The sequence below is a fragment of the Maylandia zebra genome, linkage group LG10, assembly GCF_041146795.1.
Source record: "Maylandia zebra isolate NMK-2024a linkage group LG10, Mzebra_GT3a, whole genome shotgun sequence".
In the NCBI taxonomy this organism is placed as follows: domain Eukaryota; kingdom Metazoa; phylum Chordata; class Actinopteri; order Cichliformes; family Cichlidae; genus Maylandia; species Maylandia zebra.
Genome location: NC_135176.1, coordinates 12,278,319 through 12,297,460, shown reverse-complemented (window position 1 = coordinate 12,297,460; position 19,142 = coordinate 12,278,319). Strand labels below are relative to the sequence as shown.

The 19,142-nt window shown below is 40.8% G+C and overlaps 1 protein-coding gene across 2 annotated transcripts; it reads right to left on the bottom strand.

Moving 5' to 3' along the window:
• Positions 1-10: 10 nt before the first annotated feature.
• LOC101468785 (unconventional myosin-Ic) lies at positions 11-19,033 on the bottom strand. 2 transcript variants are annotated; one of them, XM_012925345.4, is made up of 34 exons: positions 18,895-19,033; positions 15,263-15,451; positions 11,304-11,712; positions 8,632-8,790; positions 8,423-8,538; positions 7,551-7,749; positions 7,285-7,365; positions 6,979-7,158; positions 6,799-6,897; positions 6,494-6,601; positions 6,326-6,397; positions 6,122-6,241; positions 5,926-6,008; positions 5,676-5,781; positions 5,503-5,583; positions 5,324-5,415; positions 5,147-5,241; positions 4,976-5,022; positions 4,754-4,834; positions 4,535-4,640; positions 3,856-3,973; positions 3,667-3,780; positions 3,469-3,545; positions 3,164-3,232; positions 2,781-2,865; positions 2,524-2,683; positions 2,327-2,410; positions 2,087-2,180; positions 1,936-1,991; positions 1,715-1,850; positions 809-879; positions 630-727; positions 457-556; positions 11-344 (listed from the first exon to the last, which is right to left on the bottom strand). In XM_012925345.4, the coding sequence occupies exons 3-34, from the start codon at positions 11,319-11,321 to the stop codon at positions 318-320; spliced, it is 3,132 nt and encodes a 1,043-aa protein (XP_012780799.1). In that variant the 5' UTR covers positions 11,322-11,712; positions 15,263-15,451; positions 18,895-19,033; the 3' UTR covers positions 11-317. The 2 variants fall into 2 exon arrangements, with proteins under 2 accessions (XP_012780799.1, XP_012780800.1); XM_012925346.5 differs by lacking the exons at positions 11,304-11,712; positions 15,263-15,451; positions 18,895-19,033 and adding an exon at positions 9,517-9,661.
• Positions 19,034-19,142: the final 109 nt, after the last annotated feature.

The following is a 19,142-nucleotide window of genomic DNA, read 5'->3' as shown; positions in this document are numbered from 1 at the left end:
TACAATGCTATTTATTTCAAAGTGGTTTATTTTAATTCTCTTGCAATATGTAATACAGTGTTTTACAGAAGACATTTTATATTTGATAAATATTTTGTATTTTTTTCAATAAAGAGTTACAGCATTTGAAATGGCGACTACTTCATGTCTTAATTTTCATCTTTGGTTATCAATAGTTAATGCAACACTGAAGATAATCTTGTTATAATGAAGATGTACAGAATATGAATCAATAAGCACTCTGTCGGGCATGTTTTGTATTCTGTGGTTTTCTCCTGTAAGCTGCAAACTGATCAGTTAGCTGGTTTTCTGTGTCTTCATGTGGCGTTGATCTGAGGGGCAGTCTGAAGAGTGAAATCAGATCGAACACAGTCAGCTATCAAATGTTTTTGGTATCAAAACACCCCTCCCTGTCTGCAGGCTCCCCACATGATATCAGAGCAGCCGCTGACTCACCACTAGCAAATGTCCTCGTCTGCCTTTGGTCACTTTCAGCTCTGCGCCCCTCACAAAATCAATTATTCCTTCCTTGCCTCGGGCCACAGTAAACTGGATGCTGCGTGCCAAGAACAGATGATAAGATGGACTGATGGTGACCACCACACAGAAGCAGTCAGTCTGAATCTTACCTGCCCGGGTTGATGTTGACGTTGCTGGTCTTGTTGGCCATCATGGCTAATTTTGTTACCAGCTCGATCGAGTGGCTGCAGTGCAGCAGCAGATCCCCCTGTGGGAGAGACAGCGGGCTTTAGAGTGGCTGCATGGTTGCTTTATTCCACACAGGCATGACTGTTGTGTCCTACTGTACCTTCTGTTTATTGTCCTCCCTTGTGATGTGAAGAACACACATCCCATCACTGAGAGAGCTCAAAGCGATATCTGTTTCAAGAAAAAACACAAAACAAATCACTAAACGCACACTGAACAGTCACAATGTGCATAATGGAATACCTAGCAGTGTTGTGGTGACCTCCTGAACTGTAACACGAAGCCATTGCAAAAGTGCCAGAAACCTTTAATAGCAACTTGAGGCTAACTCCAAAAGCAAGTTATTCCCCGTAGACTCCGATCTTAAAAGTCCCCAACTTTACAACATCTTTTACAGTCTGGTGCAAAACAGTTTTGATCTCTGTGGATAGTTTTCCCCTATGATAACAACTGTATGGGGCAAATCATTCTTAGCTGATTCATATGCACAGCGGAGTTAAGTCTGTGACCGTTATGAGTAACGAGTGTTCCTGCAGAGGCAGCTGCTGTAGTCAACAGCTGCCTGCTAGACATCCCCTCTGTTGATTCAAGTCTGCAGAGAATTATCTGACTCATAACGACTTCCCATGTAAAGCCCATCCACGAATTTGTGATGGTTTTTATTACATTGTTTTACAGCACTAATTAGAATACGTGCGTGAACTTGAACCTATATAGTTTGCTAGCAGTAGCTGATAAGTTCACAGTCCACTTTATCATCCAGATATGGAAACTTCTGCTTGAGAGTCTCTAGAGACTGAGCTGAAGTTTCCAGAAAAAGCCGTTTAGATTTTGTGACCGCAGATGGACGTTTAAAAAAACAGAAGAAGCAGGATTTAAAACTGTAAAGATTCCTCCCTTACAAAAAATATGCATTTACAAGTGATGAATTCAAGAACATTATCTCAATAACTATCTCAATATACTACATTTGTAAAACTGTCCCCTTCTCAAGGCTGGTTTTCACCTCTCAGAGCTGTGTAGTCGATCCTCTGCTTGATTTTGGTCTTGTCCACCAACACAGCAAAGGTGTTAGTGAGGAGCAGCTGGCGAGGGCGCGGCTTGAAACCCCTTTTGTCATACTTTATGACTGAAACACCGTACTGAAAAGGACAAGGAGACGCATTACTCCATAGCAGCATTTATTATCGCCATCAGGCTTTAAACAAAAAAAAAAACAAACCCTACCTGCACTTTGTCATTGCCCAGAGTCTGGACGACTTTGAGACTGATTTGCTCACGTTCTGTATAAAGCAGTAGAAATGCTCTGTGAATTTTTTATGCTTGCCAGTGGGTGGTGGATAACAAGTGCAAAGACAATGAATACATAAACGTGTACCAAGCCTGGAGTCCAAAAACAGCTTTCCAACACTCTGAGGGTAGCTGTCTTTCTGATCCTTGAAGATCTCACTGGCTACAACCTTCTGCATCATCTAGAGGACAAACAAAAATCAAGTGAGATTTAAATAAAGATTAAAACAAAACAACTAAATGAAAGCCAGTCAGCTGCAATCTGACCATCTTGCAGGAAAATACAACAACAAGATAACAGGTAGACCATCTTCTGTTATCAGTGTACCTGCTTCTTCCATTCGGGCTGGACTCTCCAGCAATACTTTGTGACCATGTTCCGCATGTGCAGCCTCTGCAGGTGCTCCGATGCCTGTAGGAGACCAAAGAATTAACAATGCAGACTATCTATTCAAATATCATATTATCTGTGTGCAATGATCTTAGACAGCGGGGGGACTCAATTTGAATGTGGGGTTTTTGCACCTCATCGAGAGACGGAGGAGGTGTCGGCCAGGATTTGTCCAAAACACTCTTGGGCAGGTTTTTGCGTAGATTTTTCAAGAAAGAGTAACGAACGTGATCCAGGAAATAGTCATTCTCAGGACCGTATTCCCCATGACGGTAGATGAAGCCTTTAATGAACCTGGGAAAAAAAATGCAAAAATCATGATGGAAATTATTATATTTTGCAAAACACAGCACCAAAAACTAGACGCCAAAAAAAAGTTTCATTCAAGCACCTGCGAATTAAGTCAGCAGCCTGGCGACGCCTTTTAGCTCTCCTGCGTGCTTTCATCCCTCGCCACCCCGACTGGATCACTATCACTATATATATATACACACATGCACGTATAAACACCAAGACAGCTCTTATACTCAGCCAAAGAGAACACCCCAACGTTAGTGCAGCAGACATATAAAGTCAGTTTAGACCCACAAAGGAATGCTGGGGAAATGAAACAAAGCTGTATTGCAGATTTATGCATTTGTACCAAGCAGGTAGGGCCAATGTAACAATACTATACAAACACATTAAACACTTGTATATTCTCATTTTAGGGGCTATTCTTTAAGGAGAAAGGTGGCAAAGTATGAGAGCGCCAACAGCTGGAGGTGGTCTGACCTGCACGTCTGATGCGTTGGTACTTGGCCCTCTCTCTGTAGCCTCTCCATGATGTCTGCAGGGTCAGTGCTGAAACATGAGGAATATAGTTTTACTGCGTACCTTATGATTGTGTTTAAAATGTGTTCATTTTGATGATTAAAGTCAGGAGCTGTTTCACTAAAACCTCCCAAAAAGCTGAAGCTTCACATCTTTGACACTCTAAACTCATTAGAAGTGTGTTTCATGAATATTTGCATCACTACCTTATATTTTATTTCAGTTGTGACGCCCTCAGTTTGATAATCCTTGCTATTGCTGCTTACCTATCTCTGGCTTTTTCGCTTCTAGAGCATCTTCAGTATTGAAAAGAGTTTTTGGAAAACGGATGAAGATTTTTGATCTGCAGAAAGCAGCCAAAAAAAAAAAAATTGTGATCAACACAAAATCAGTGTGCCTTTCAATGGACACTTATTGCAATGAAGTGTGATTAAATGCCTTGCATACAACATTAAACAAGTTACCTCCCCAGTTTGTACTCTTCATCTTTGTATCCCAGGTGCTTAACCAGTGTCAAAACTCCATCTGCGAGTCTGCCATGCCAGTTGGGCCACGTCTCAGGACACAGGGGCTTATACCTAAGAGCATTTATGAACGGTTACAATAAAAGAAGAATGAACATAAAGTAAACAGCCACTGCAACTGTGAACTACCGCTGCAGGAAGGCTTCAAAGCGCCGACGATATGCAAAGCCAGCTCTCCTGACCCTCAGGTTTTCCATCAGGCCCAGGTACTTCACCTGATGTCGAACCAGAACTTCATCAAACCTTCCTGCAGGGACAGAAACCGTATTTATTAGTAACAAAGAAATATTTCTGGCCAATGATATGAAACGCAATCCACACAGCAGGATAAGCTTCATTACATACATTAAGAAGCTGGGGGTTTTATTTATTTGAAATAAAAAGGACATTTTTATTAAAAAAGTTGCGACTAAATCAAAATTCCTTTTGTTAGATTAACTTATAACCTTCTGTAATCACATGCTAGTTTGTTGTTGAATCAAACAAAACACATCTTCCACCTTTACTATTAGAGTGTTTAAGAAGGTATTTCCTTTTCTGAGAGGTTTTGATTGAGAACGGGAAACGTAAGAAAAGAATTAGGTCAAACATAATTAGTTTATGAATCACCAACTAAACATCATTTCTAGTTCACTGCCGTGTGACAAAACTGAGAACACAGCAGCCAGTATTAGACGGGTAACCTTTACATTGTTTTTCTTGATCTGTATTTAGGATCTTCTAATAAAGCCTTTATTTGAGACCCGGACCCTCCCAAATAAAAACGCTTATATATCCCAATTAATATGACAGGATGTGAAACATGTACCTGGCTGCTTGGCGTCATTTGGTTTGATACAGCGCACGTAGGATGGCTCTTTAGACCTGAGGATTTCTGTAAGTTTCATCAGGCTGTTTTTGAACTGAGTGGCAGCCTAAATGATCAACAAAAGAAAATTAAATGATGTGAAATTCTCAGAGTGTATTTTCTGTTTTTTTAAATCATGCCTACAAATGATCAACATAGAGAGTGTGACTGATTTGTTACCATCTCTGGGCGTTTCTGGTCTATGACTTCCTCTCTGCGGAAGCAGTGACTTAGGATCTGGTTGTCTGACTGGCACATGACCTGAACAGAGACCAAACCACAAAACCACAAGTCAACATTAGATGTCCCCCCTCTTCCTCTTCACTCAAGCAATGGCAGGAGACAGAGTGGTTTTCAAAGGTTGCGGTGAGGCTCTACCTTGTCCCTTTTCACTATCCTCACCTCTTTCAGGTTCCTGTTCAGCAAGTCATTGTTCTTGTCGAGGAAACCTGAATGGAAGCAAAAACACGGTGATTGAGGAATAAGCTGCTTGTGAATCATCCTCTCTATGTGTTGTCTCATAACAGGAAATGTAAGTATGAATACGCTATTGATCCAGCCTTAACAGTTTACCATTGACATTGTAGTTGACCTCTCCGGCATAATGCAGCAGTCTGAACTCCTCCCTGCTCATCACCCTGCGAGTCTTTCCATTTGCCAACTTGTGCCTGAAATAAACACACACATATAGATTTACTCACATATATTGTACAGTACAAGTACAAGTCTTTGATATAAGATGATGCTTACGTGACAAAATGGGGATGGCCGCCCACTGTGTCCTCCAATTTCTCTAAAAAGGAGACATCACAAGTTTCTCCGGGCCTTAGGCACTCCTCGTCCTGTAAGTTATTCACGCTATTTAATTTCTCAAAAAGGGAAAGAGAAATAAATAATCAAAGATACAAACTCAACGCTGTTTTACGCACCAGAATGGAGATGATGCCTTTGTGCTTCTCTTCTATCAGGTCACAAATGATCTTGTTGTCAAAGTATTGCACAGTTTCCCACTGCATGTGAAAGGAAAGAATGTAGTTTTAGCATCGAAATTTGATATCAATAGTTGTTTCACACTGACTACGCAATTAGCAGCTGTACTCACTGCAATTCCTTCCGTCTCATATTCTTCCTGCTCAGATCTGAGGGTCAGCTCTATAAACAGCTGCTGGAGCTTCTCATTGCAGTAGTTGATGCAGAACTGCTCAAAACTGCAGGCGGGAAACTTCTTTTAAAACAGAACAAAACTACCACACATTGCAGGGACACTGAAGGCTACTTTTGACAGCGAAACCGGTTGACGAACTGCGCTAAGAAGCAGATGACGGTGAAGAGGAAAAGAATATAATCCATACCTGTTGTGCTGCAAGACCTCAAAGCCATAGATGTCTAGAAGCCCTATAACTGAGGAACCTTTGCTGCTGTGGTAGATTTCATCCTGCACAGCATATACAGTGCACATCATTCAGACAGAGATAGAAGACAACAACGGCCTCACAATAAGATGGAGGAATTTCTCTTGTTATCTTTAAGTTGTTATGAGTGCTGCACCTTAAGAGCCAGCGACTGGTTGATCTTCTCCACCAGCCACGTGAAGGTCCGGCCATACACAGCCTTGGCTAAGGCGTCACGGGCAGCCTCCGCTTGCTCAAAATTTAGCGGGGTGATCATCTGCATAAACATAAAAACAGCCCAGTAAAAACATGTGCATCGAACAACTGAAAACCTGAGGAGTGATGATGAAAAGATGATGACCTCCTCTCCCTTGGCTGTGAGTTTCTTGTGAGTGAGTGCCTCCCTAAGGGCTGAGCCATCGACACCCAGCAGCTGGAGAACAACAACACATCTGCTCTCAGTCAGGCTGTTTTGTAAGATTTCTAAGCATATTTAAACATCTGTCAATACTAGTGGGATTGTACTGACCCTTGCAAGATTAGAAATCTCAGTGGTGATATAGGTTTCACCTTCCTCCCCTTCCCCAAACTGCGTGTTTCCCAGATGGAGAACACTGGCGATGATATTCAGCAATTTCTGACGCGGGAGACAGAAAGAACAGCTGGCAACAACCTCACAGATGAACAATTTGCTTTTCAAATGCGTCGATGATGATGTAGTGTTCAGAATAGCATTATTTATACCAAAACTGTCAGAAAAGAGCTCATTAAGGATTCCAGTGTTGCAATGATATAAAATGATTTTAACATGGTAAAACTCTGACTGTTACTGACCTGCACTTCTTCTTCTGTGAAGCCAATGACAGGAAGGGCCTTCATCACAACCTTCCAATTATTCTTGTCACTTATGGAGCTGACTCTGGGACAGTTGCCCTGAAAAAAGAAACAATTTAAAACGATGCTAAAACTAATGGCGCAGACAATTTGTAATTCTTGAAACTGCGCGACACACACCTTAACCAGATAGCGGTAGTTCTGGGGGTTTCTTTCCAGGTTCAGTGTGTTGAGTTGGTCATCTTCTCCTCCATCCAGAAGCTGATAGAAGATGTGGAAGTTTCTCTCGCCGTGGTTCTGATGTACTACACGAGATTTCTCCAGCAGGTAGTTTAAGATGTGACCACCCACCGGTGCCCCCTTGAAGAGGTTACACAAAAAGATGAGAGCTGAGAGCAACTATTAAAGTTTTCTTCTAGAGTTGTTGCTTTTCGATGCTATGATGACTGATATGATGTTATCCAATATATCAGTTTTAGCGTTTACCCTAAAGTCAAACTGAACATCCATGTATTTCCCAAAGCGGCTGGAGTTGTCATTCCTTAGTGTTTTTGCATTGCCAAATGCCTTTGTAAAAAAACAAAAACAAAAACAAAAAAAACACAGGAAATTAGAGAGAGGAAGTGAAATTAAAAGAAAGAATGCAACATAAAATCCCACAAAAATCCCATATAAAAATAACAGATAAGTCAGATAATATCATGCACTGCAAATACAGGCTAATCAGCTTGAAAAGCCTAATTTTTAAATACCTCCAGGACAGGGTTTGACTGTAGCAGGCGGTCACCAAGTGCTGCCATATGATCATTAGTGGGGCAGGTGACAGCGTAGTAGAGGAGGATCTTCTTGGAGGCCTCTGTTTTACCTGCTCCACTTTCGCCTGATATGAGTATACACTGGTCTTTTCTCTCGGTCCGCATGGCCCGGTAAGTGTTGTCTGACAAGGCATAGCTGAGGAAAAAACAAAAATGCAGGTTCAGCTACAGATCAACATGCAGGTAAAACACAGCAGTGGAATAAAGTCACACAAAAATCAGCGTAGATCCAGAAAACCCAAAGCAAATACAGAGAGGTTGTTGTTCCATCTGCAGTAATTTGTATTTGGTAGTAGGGATCTGTTATGGGACCTCCCTGACCATATGTGTGCATATGTGGAAAGCTTAAGGTAGGGAGAGCAGTAAGATTACTACTATGATTATAAGTAGCTAGGGTGGGTTTCCAAGCAGCTTGTAAGGGTTGCTGCAGCTGTAGGGAGCTAAAATAATTTAAATAGCAAGATGAGATTTACGGATATGTGCAAAAAGCAAGCTCAGATCAGCCAACTTTACATAAAGCCACTTTCAGCTACTCTGTTATTCACAAATGGTTGGCACAGCGAGTAGCTCCACATGATTAATTTTATAATCACTTTATAAATAATATATAATATTTAAAAAATATCAGATTTAGTTCATAATTATCTGCTCATGTGATTTTCTTTCTTCTCATCCTGACTGAATATTTAGGGTTTTTTGAGCTGTAGTCAGACAAAAGGCAAAAACTGAAGCAACATTTAGTTTTTGTTTGGTGTTTATCAAACTGAACCATTAATAAAAAAACGCCTGAGGAGCCTGAAGTGACTCACATGTGAGGCGATATTTCGTAGAAGCTGACCCCTCTGTAACGATCCATCTGCTGCTTGGAGTAAATCTCTAGCTCTTTGTACGGGTTCATCGACACCAACACTGAGCCGATATACGTCTGACATCAAACACAGGGAGTAGACACCACGTTCAAGTTATGGCTTATCACATCACGGGAAATGTTTTAGAAAATAGGAAGAAAAATGATTACATAAATGAGGTTTTCTCTGAAGCGCCGCCGCAGATTTTCTATGAAGGCTGCCTCGCTGTTGTAGTTTTCCAGCAAGACAAAGTCCTGCACCCCAACCCTGTCCCGGGCAGTCAGCGCACCCTCCATGACCAGACGCACTCTTCCCTCAATGTCCACCTCCTACACAGAAAAGGAGAAAAAGAATCGTTACAAACGTACATGGAATGTGAATTTCTCTTCATTCTTGAGTCACTTCCTGCCTTAAATGGCAATCGAAGACAGGTTTTTAATCTTTCTTATAAATATCTAACATAAGCAATTACATGCTGCTGACAAGCAGGGGGCACAAAAGGACAATTCATATTTCCAGCTTCACCCAGCAGTAAACAGGTTAATACGCAGCGCACAAGAAAACAATAATTACCACATGATTTTGATGGCACGATATTTATTTCAAAACACTTTCAAAATGCCAGGGCAAATGAATCAGGCCTAAATCCCCCAAGCGGCGCTCTCTAAAGTTTACAGAGTGCTTCTTGGCTGTGGAAACAAGTCCTGCAAGTGCACAAAGAAGAACAGTTCCACCAAGCATGCCAAGATTAAACAAAGAAGTAATTTAAGGAATCCTAATGATAAACAGACAGGATAGACTCCTCTATTTTTCGACAGAGACAGTGTATTATCATGTGTGTACACAGTACACAAAGTTTTATATCACCAGATGGGGTTTAACTAGAAAAATGTGTGTACATGTCAACCCCACTGTGAAGATAAACATCGTAGTGGAGACAGAAACGAATTACTAGAGAAATTCTTAGATATGCCCTGAAGTCAGATATAACATACACACAACAACATGCAGCATCATGCAAAGAGATAAAAGAAATGTCAGCAGTCATTACTTACTGATGAGAAATATCCAGAAAAACACTTGAGCGTATATTAAATGCACAATATACCACAGCCAGACAAAAGGTGCTCTATGTTCGGTATCAAAGGCTCATTTAAGAAACAAGCCCTACTCTTTCACATTCATAAAATACAAGCAGTAAGTGGAACAAAGGGGTTAGACTTCCACAGGACGTTTGTTTTTCTTGAACGCAACAGCCTCTCGAGGGTCTCATTTGGCCGGCCAACGCTGCTAAAAGGTCATTATCTCTGACCACTTCATGCAGGAATATCCTTAAAAAAACAAGAGGACAACAGTGGACGACAGCCAAGAAGTGAACGCAAAGAAGTCACTGCACACTTCCACTGCAGCCCCTCCTCTCTGCTTCACCTCGTATTATTGTTTTCCCACTTGCAGGTGGGCTTCCTACAAAAAGCAATTACTGTTCAAAGTCAGATTTTCCAAAAGGATATGTCTCAAGAATTTCAGGGTCAGATTTAGGGCATGCTTTCAGTGATTTTGATGCAATTTGACATTCTACTCATTCTACTCATATAAAGACAAGCAATGAGCAGTGCAGACAAAAACTTATCCTTGCAGTACTTTTAACAAAGGGGGTGCAATGATGTAGCAGGTTTTCAGTTTTCAAATGTTCTGCAACAGCTGTAATGAAAAGTGCCTGGATAACACTTGTTAGGTTACAGTCAGTGTATGAGGTTGCAACTCATCACATTCTGTACAGTGTCACGGGGTCTGCCACATTATTGTGAAACTCAAGAGTTCATCTCAGTGTGTTCTCTCGCTGTAGATGACTGGGCCACAGTTGAAGCTCTGGGCTTTAAAGGACTTGCTTTGCCTAAAGCTTTCATTTCAGCTTCCTTAGCCCTCATACCTTAAGAGTTTCTGTGCTGTGGAGTAGCTGCTGTGCTCAGAGTACCTGCACAGTGTCCAGCTTGAATTTGTAAGGATCTTTTTCAAGTTATGTGTTTTTGCTTTCTTTCATTACAAGATTTTTGTCAACTTTATTGATCAGAGGCCTCATTCAGTACTCTTCTTTGATACCAAAATCAGAAAGATTGCTACCACTCGTGTTGGAGGTAATATGTGGTTCAGTTACGTTAAGGGCTATAGCTCTGGGATGGAGATTTAACCAGAATCAAGTGTAATCCCTGTAGCTTTGTTTTCTGTGAACTGACCTGAGGCCTCCTTTTTACAGCACCTTGAGTGTGATCTAGCTGATGGTGCATGAGAGCTTAATGTAGGATTTGACTCTGAGTATCAGGGAACTTCTGTGAAATCTGCAGGTTTGTGGGTGCAGCTGCAGCTGCAGTAAGAAAGTTAACAGCAGGACTTGGCCCTAGGCCTCATGACTAAGCTCTGCAGGGCCAACTTCATTTCGGATTGTCTTCCTTATAAGGCATGCCCCACCACTCTGTCCCAGGGATAAGCAGCAGTGGTACCATGGTGGGCTCCTGACCAAAGTTGTGCCAGCAGGGATATAATGGAAAAATAGTGTTTATGTTTTTTTTTTTCTTTTATCCGGACTGCTTGAGTTAAGGCTTACACAAAACCCCAAATATACACTGACTCATACACAGGAAAAAAATTCCAAGTGACTCATTGTTCTGTTTTGCTTTTCCCCCTCTGGTGTCTCCATGGCAGAAAGAGGGAATAGGTTGATCGGATATCGACTTTATTGTATCAGTACAGAAAATGCTTAAACATAGCCACAAGTAACCACAAATCGCGAGTAGGTGGGCCGCAATAAAAAGGAAAATAAAACAACGAGCATCATGGACCTTACCCTGGCTTGGTACCTCATCCTGTCCTGTTGTTGCTGGAAGAAGGTTGAACTGGTGGTTCCCCCTCAGGCTGGTGCTCCTCCTCCTGTCTCACAGACTTCTTAAACGCAGCTTCTCATCCACCTCTGCCCATGGGCAACACAATTAGGCAACTTTACGTCTTACCCTTCGGTCACTTTCTCTGTTTCTCTCTGCCTTGGCGTCTCTTCCGTCACGTCTTTGCGCTTCCTTGCTTGACTCCCCGGTGCACACACACTTAGGCCAAAACTCAAGCGGCTCCTCTTGTTTGCACCTTCAATTCATCTTGTCCATGACAGGTCAAAGTAAATCACCGCCTCTCCGTGATTCCCTGTCCTTCCTTCTGAACTATTCTGCATGAAACAAGGGCAGGAACTACACTCACACGTCACTCTGAAAGAAAAAAAAAAAAGTCGAGGGAAAGTATGCTGTTGGATAATGAGACAAAAAAGAGGGCCAGAGAAAACAGAGAGTGGAGAGGGTTTGGAAAAACTTGCTAAGAGCCCCAGACTAAAAGCATGTAATCACTGTGCAGCTATTAAAAAAAGAAAAAAAAACCAGAAATCACATGATTGGCCCTTAGGACATTCTTTCCTTCCCTCCCTGTTAGTTTGCTCCCTCCCTTTTCTCCCACAAGCCGAGGCAGATTCACATGGGATGTGAATTATGGAAGTGTTTCACCAGCAAGACTGCCTGTCTCCTAGTGGCTGTCATCCACTGCTGACGAAATAACTTACACCATCATAGAAATATTACTCCGCAGATATATTAATATGAAGTGTTACATTCCCCATCTGTTTCCTTTTCCTGGCAACAACCACAACGCAACACATTTTTAACTTAACACTGACTTAACGTATGAGCCGTGCGCATGAATTATCAGATTCCTCTCTTATTATCCTCCCTCCTATTCAAGGCATTTTTTTTATGTGTGTGTGCTTTCAAGGCCACATCACCTTTCTAACAGAACAGCACCCTCCTCTGGTTCCCCACTCCTCATCTTTCCTCTCACTTCACTGTAGCTCAGGCTGTTTCCATGCCACACCCACTTTCACATGCCAGCATCAAATATCCAACAGAGAGGAATCTGAATAATGCTGCCCAGATGGGAAAACCTTTTACATTTTTTTCCCTTCTTACTCTCAATAGTGCTTAAAAAGAGATAAACAGTTTTGTATAAGCAATAAACACAAATACACCAATTTTAAACCAGTCAGCCTCACTTCATAATGCAGAGGTCTCCCTTACGCTATCAGAACAGCTTTGACGCTTAAGGATGTTGATATCAAACCTCAGCCTAGCATGTGCTGTGGTTTTTGATTCTGGGAGTTGGTGGGATTCTTTGTGTCCTGTGTGTTGTGAGGTGCGGCCTCTGTGGTGTGGGCTTGTTCAGCTCATCCCACAGATGAGCTGGATTAGGATGTGGAGAGTCTGGAGGTTGGATGAATGCTGTGGAGTCTGTGATCTGTTCTTAAGGACTATTTGTGGTGTGATGCATTGTCCTGCTGGGGTAAGCTTCTACCACTGAGGAGTGCTATTGTCAATGGAGAGGTGTGCATGCTCTATTTAAATGGCTGGTTCATCTTAAAGCATCATCCACATGGATGCCAGGGCCACATGATTCCCAGCAGAACACTGAATTGTAACAAGAAGATACATTTATCCACTTCACTTATGAGTGGTTTTAACATTATGGCTGATCACTGTATGTCAGCTGGTGTGAGTATTTCTCGTGCTGCCTCCTAAAGTATACAGGAAATACTTCTTACATGAGTACACAGATTTATGCACAACATGTCCTTTGTTTACTCGGTTCTCTCACCGTACCCCCTCCAATTGTGTAGCTCTATTCACTGCAGGTCAGCTTTATATGAAGCACAAAAATAAAAGGAAGTGTGTACAATGAGCTGATAATTGATCATTAAGTTGGGTCATAAAAACCACAGCATATTCTCCTTTTGAAGTCAAACAATGTGGAAATATTCTTTATAGTTTGGTGGCTTGTAAATGATACTTCCTCTTATATGATCATTTTTTTTCTCCAAATACCTCTGTGGTAAAAACTTAATTCCATTTGCAGTATTTAAGCTTACAGAAAAGTCCATTTAAAGCGTTCTTACTATACAGGCATCTGAGACATAATATGCACCAGGCTGACTGCTGGCAGCAAATATCCAAGATACTGAATGTGCAATGACATGCATATGTAAAACATGAACGCACTTTCTCAACATCATCTGCATTTTTCTGCTCCACAGACAGTATACGTAACACTGTCAGGCTCACGCCCAGGAAACTCGCACATATACTAAAGTCAGTGATGAAGAAATTGCAGTTTCATGGCAGAGTCCATTCCCACCTCCTAAGATATGCTATTTTCCAGCTGAGTTGTTTTTCAATCATTGTTCCTATCTTTGTTTAGCAGTTCCTGTAAGAGAGATTTCCTTCCTGTTTCCTGATGTTCAGGATCTTCCTTTATTAGCGGGCTTTGTGTTTGACTGTAATGTGATAAATATTTTTCTAATTATTCATTACATCTTCTATAACTGTATATTAGCGCCTTAAAATAAAGGTTAAGTAATGTGTATTGATGACCTGGGCTCTAATCCTTACCTTAACTAAAATATGTTGACAAGACTGAGCTGATTGACTCAAACTAAGTTCCTCTTACAAACACACCCCTCAACGCTTCACCTCAGATGCCCCACTTCTGTCAAACTCGGTGCTAAAACGCTGTAAAAATATTCTTTTAGCATCTCAAAAGCAAGTCAAGTGAAGCACATCTCTGCCATTTCCAGCTGTTTCCCTTTCAGGTAACAACCCTCTGCCTGAGTTCAATTTCAGATAATCACATTATAAACTCAAAAAGTAATTCTGAACATCTGACACATTATGGAAGAAATCCAGAGATCCCAGCCTTCTTGTCACAAGCTGCCTGTCAGCTGTGGAGACGAAGATTTAATAATGTTTTTTTCTCATTTTGTATTTAAGTCGCTCGGGTTTTCTGATTCAGTAGAACAATAAATCATAGAGGAATGGTGTTTTATTTGCTATGGAGGGAAAAGCGGTGTTTCTCTCTTCCCCTCTGTTGCACACACACTATGCATGAATATTATAAATTTAACTAAAACCACGAAGGACATTCTAATATCGTTTGGGTTACCTCGCCTGGCTAACCCAGCTGTTTATTATTCCTCCGTGGGGAACCCTATTGTCCATCTGCACTGAGCTCCATCAGCACCCATCTGCTGTCCCTTTCACCTCACGCTCACCTCCGCTGCCTCTCATCCCCCAGATCTCTGTTACACGACAAAGACCGCTTTATAAATTGACCAAGGTGTAAAACTAAACCCAACAGAAGAAACAAGCTGTGGAATAACTTACAACAATCCAGAATGAACATGTAGTACTGGGTGTAGTAATCTATTTCCTTCAATCTTAGGTTTTTTCACTTTTAATAAGAAGAAAAGGCAACACGAGGATGAATTTCAGTATTTGTAGCTCGCCCTGCGTGATCATTTCACCATAACAAGCATGAGTGTCTTAATATGTTAAGCCTTATTTGATGCCCTAAATTAAAGGAAGGCTTAGGGCTCTGCCTAGTGGTTGTAATATCAATTACAGTGAACAGGCTCCTCTGCTATTATTTTAAAGGGATGGATTACCATTAAATTTGGTTCCCAGAAAGTGAAACCTAATGTTTCGTTTTCTGGGAACATAAAAATACGATTCCAGGACTTTCCCTGAAGTCTACTGGCATTTAAGATCTAGCTCCATGTTTCTTCCAGCTCTGTTGAGCACAAAAACATTCACAGAAGCGTACTAAAGTGCAGTACAAGCAAACATCTAATAGATCACAGAAACACACACAGAGACATATAAATATATTGCACATAAATGCCTGTAATGTAGCATAAACATAAATAAAGAACTATATGCTTACCTGGTCTAAGTTTTTAATCAAATAGAACATAAACATTTTCTATCAGGCTGAACTCCAGAAGAAGTCAGGTCATAGCCACAGCCTCGGTTACTTGTGCAGCTCCAGGCGATGCTTGCAGACTACATCAAGGCTGGCTTGATTTTCTACAGCAGCGGGGACTGAATGCACTCCAGTCCAGACCTGCACAGTCTAAACAGATAGAATTACAGAAAAGCACAGGCACTCTAGACTACAAGGCTGAATTTTTTTTAAAGGCTAAAATCTGTGACCAAAAGAAGACTTCTCTGCAAAGGAAATAGAAAATGTCAGGCCATTTACAGACTCTAAATCCACTAGGAGGCAGTAATGTTAAAGTTAATTGTCTGCTAAAAGTAATGAGATATGACGCAGATGACTGAAGTCAGCCTCTGTCAAAGGTGGAAGACTTGTATTGTACTTTTACTGTAGAAAACAGACCAGCTTATGGCTTCCTGTATGAGTTTCCTTTACTATGTCACAATTTAAATGAATTTTATGTGGTGCACTTTTGGGAAACTCAATGACTCAGTAATGCCAGATCGTACTTTGTCCCTGTTTACTTAGTAAGTTTTCTGGGGGTGTTTGCAATGAACAGTGTTCATTGCAAAAAATAAAAAATAAAAAATTAAGTATCGCATCTTATTTCAAACAATTAAAAAATTCCAGGAGCCTGGTAAAGAGCTAGGGCAGCCTGAGGGAGGAGGCTGCATTAAGCAGGCCTGTGAGTTGGAAGGGCAAAACAGCTCCACCACTGAAGAGACTTGATCTGGAAGGTCAAACGTTTGGAGACACCAATTTAATGGTTTTTCTTTAATTTTACTACTTTCTACTTTTTAGACACATACTGAAGACATCAAATATATGAAGCAAGATATATGGAATCATGTAGCAAAGACAAAATGATAAATAACTCTAAATGTGTCTTATATTTTAAATTCCTCAAAGTAGCCACTCTTTGCTTTGTCGACAGCACTGCAAACCCTCGGCCTTCTCTCAATAAGCTTCACGATGTAGTCACCTAAAACGGTTTTCACTTCACAGGTGCGCCTTGTCAGGGTTCATTTGTGGAATTTCTTGCCTTCTTAATGGAGTTGGGACCATCAGTTGTGTTGTGCAGACGTCAGGTTGGTACACAGCTGTCAGCCCTATTTGACAACTGTTAGAATTCATATTATGCCAAGAACCAACCAGCTAAGTAAAGAGAAGCGACAGTCCATCATTACTTCATCATTAAGAACTAAAGGTCAGTCAGTCTGAAAAACTTTGAATGTGTCCCTAAGTGCAGTCGCATAAACCATCAAGCGCTACGACGAAACTGGCTCAAATGAGGGCCGTCCCAGAAAAGGAAGATCAAGAGTCACCTCTGCTGTTGAGGATAAATTCATCCGAGTCACCAGCCTCACATATTGCAAGTCACCAGCACCTCAGTTTAGAGCCCACATAAATGCCACACAGAGTTCCAGTAGCCAACTCCTAGCTTCCACAGTCACCCGACCTAAACCCAATCGAGATGGTTTGGGATGAGATGGACCGCACAGTGACAGCAAAACGGCCAACAAGTGCTCAGCATCTCTGGGAACTCCTTCAAGACCGACTACCCGTCTACCTGAAGCTTATCGAGAGAATGCCAAGAGTGTGCAAAGCAGTAAAATCAAAGCAAAGGGTGGCTATTTTAAAGAATCTATAACATAAAACATGTTTTGAGTTATTTCACACTTTTTTGTTTGCCACATATTTCCATAAGTGTTTTCATAGTTTTTATGCCTTGAGTGAGAATCTACAATGTAAACAGTCATAAAAAGAAAGAAAAACCATTAAATGAGATGGTGTGGCCAAAATTTGGACCTGTAGTGTGGGTTAACACACAGATTCTGACAGAAGTCTGACTGTCAGTGTCAGATATGGGCAAGCGGAGCAGGAAAGCGGTGTCCTGGATTACTGGGATGGCATGGCGGTGGCAGTGGTGGGAGAAGAGCAAGGCTGGGGTGAGCCACTGGGAATCAGACAGTTAAATAAAATAATAAAAGTGTAGAAAATGATGTATAAAACACTGGACACAATTTTCAGGCTCGTGCCCTGCATCCTATTATAGATTTATTACATGTAAAGTACAACTGCACATGAATTAAACATAATCTTGTGCTGGGTAAATGCTCTGCAAAAAAGAAAAACTTTTATGAGCCTTTACTCAAGTTAAATTTACACCCCGTTTAAGCGACTTAAGAGTACACAAGTTGTACATTCAAAATAAGCTACCTAAATAAAATGTCCTTATTATGTAGAGACTGGGACTTCTCAGAATTACAATTAGGCCATTATTTTATTGGATAATTGCAGCTGTGGAAGACTTTAATCACTCGTATACTGCTGTGTCATTAGATGTATACAATTCCATTTATTTTAAAGCTGACTTATTATGTTGCAGATAAATTGTATGGAATATAACAAACAAATGCATGCAAAAAAAGTAGAACTGGAAGAGAAAATACACAGTACATTAAACCTGCACTTTAATGAAGCACTTGAGTAAATGTACTAAGTTATGTTCCTTTCCACAGCTACTGTGACAGTCAGCGCACATTGGTTTTATTACTGTTTTATATTTTTTCACTGGTTTGATTGTGATTTTATTTAGAATTTTTACTTTCAGTTCTGCTTACTTTTGGTTAGTTTCCAGTGTGTTTGCTAGTTTCAGTTCAGCTTTTATTTTTCAATAATATTCATTTTTGTTCTGAGTATAATTCATTTCACTGACAGCTTAAGTTGCAATATTATTATAATGTGGGTATTAATTTTTCAGGGGAAAGTTTTAAGGTCAGAATAGATATTGCAATATAAACACAATGCCACATTATAAAGATTAAGGGGAAAGTAAAAAACAAACAAGCATAAACACACTGAAAGAAACTCAAACTAAAGGCATTTCCTCTATATTTTATTTCAATTAGTTTTGTGAGTATAGACAATCAACTCAGTTGGTTCTGTAGCTTTTAGTTTTACTTTTTTGCCACCATATGCAATGTTTGTTTAATGCCTAGCCTAACTTCTTAAAGCTTGTCCATAACACCAACAACAGCAAAACACCAACAAAAACATAAGATATAAAAGTTAAGCTAAAAGTAAAACATTTAAAGTTAAAACGGGTGCATTTTGAAATGGGTATAAAGATAAACAACTGTAAATGTTAGTTTTTCCAGCAACTTTGCTTTACTTTGACATCTAAACTCATACAAAATATATATGTTTTGAAAACTAACCATAAGTAATTTACTTTTTGGTCTATATAGTTCAAACTTTTCACTTAAGAGTGGTTTATCCTTACTAAAAAAGCAGACTGTCAATCTGCATGCTAGCCAACAACAACTTTATGTAGCATTGCTGTATGCTAATTACAAACCTTTATCCTGATATTAAATCACTTTTACACACATAAAGTTCACAGAGAGGATGCAGACGCCCTCTTTATGCAGTGTACTAGTTAACAGTTTACTTTAAAGAGCTGCTGTAAGGCGGGTGTTGTCGAAATACTCGGACTGAACGTGGAGAAATCGATTACTTCTCAGTAACGACCTCTCCGCATAGTGTGGCGAGCTAGCAACAGTGAGAGCGCTGACCTGCTGCAGTTGTGTGAGGGCGCCACTGGGAGAATCCCTCTCTCCGCTCCCTCTGTCTCCACAGCTCCGTTTTCCCAAAGAAAAGAAGAGGAGAACTAGGTCCGGGGAGGAGGAGGGCCGCCATTACGGAAAGCTGACAGAAATACCACTTTCACACGCGCAATCTGCTCCTAAATTGATCGGGACATGAGCAGTTTGTGTTGCAGCAGAAGGCATTTCTTAAGCGAAACAGCACCGGCGATTGCATC

What these genes read in the sequence shown, in the direction of transcription:
- LOC101468785 (XM_012925345.4), bottom strand. An exon ending in TACGAAATATCGCCTCACAT is followed by an intron (nt 7,750 to 8,422) that starts GTGAGTCACTTC and finishes TTTTTTCCTCAG; the next exon opens with CTATGCCTTGTCAGACAACA. An exon ending in ACCAGAAACGCCCAGAGATG is followed by an intron (nt 4,641 to 4,753) that starts GTAACAAATCAG and finishes TTGATCATTTAG; the next exon opens with GCTGCCACTCAGTTCAAAAA.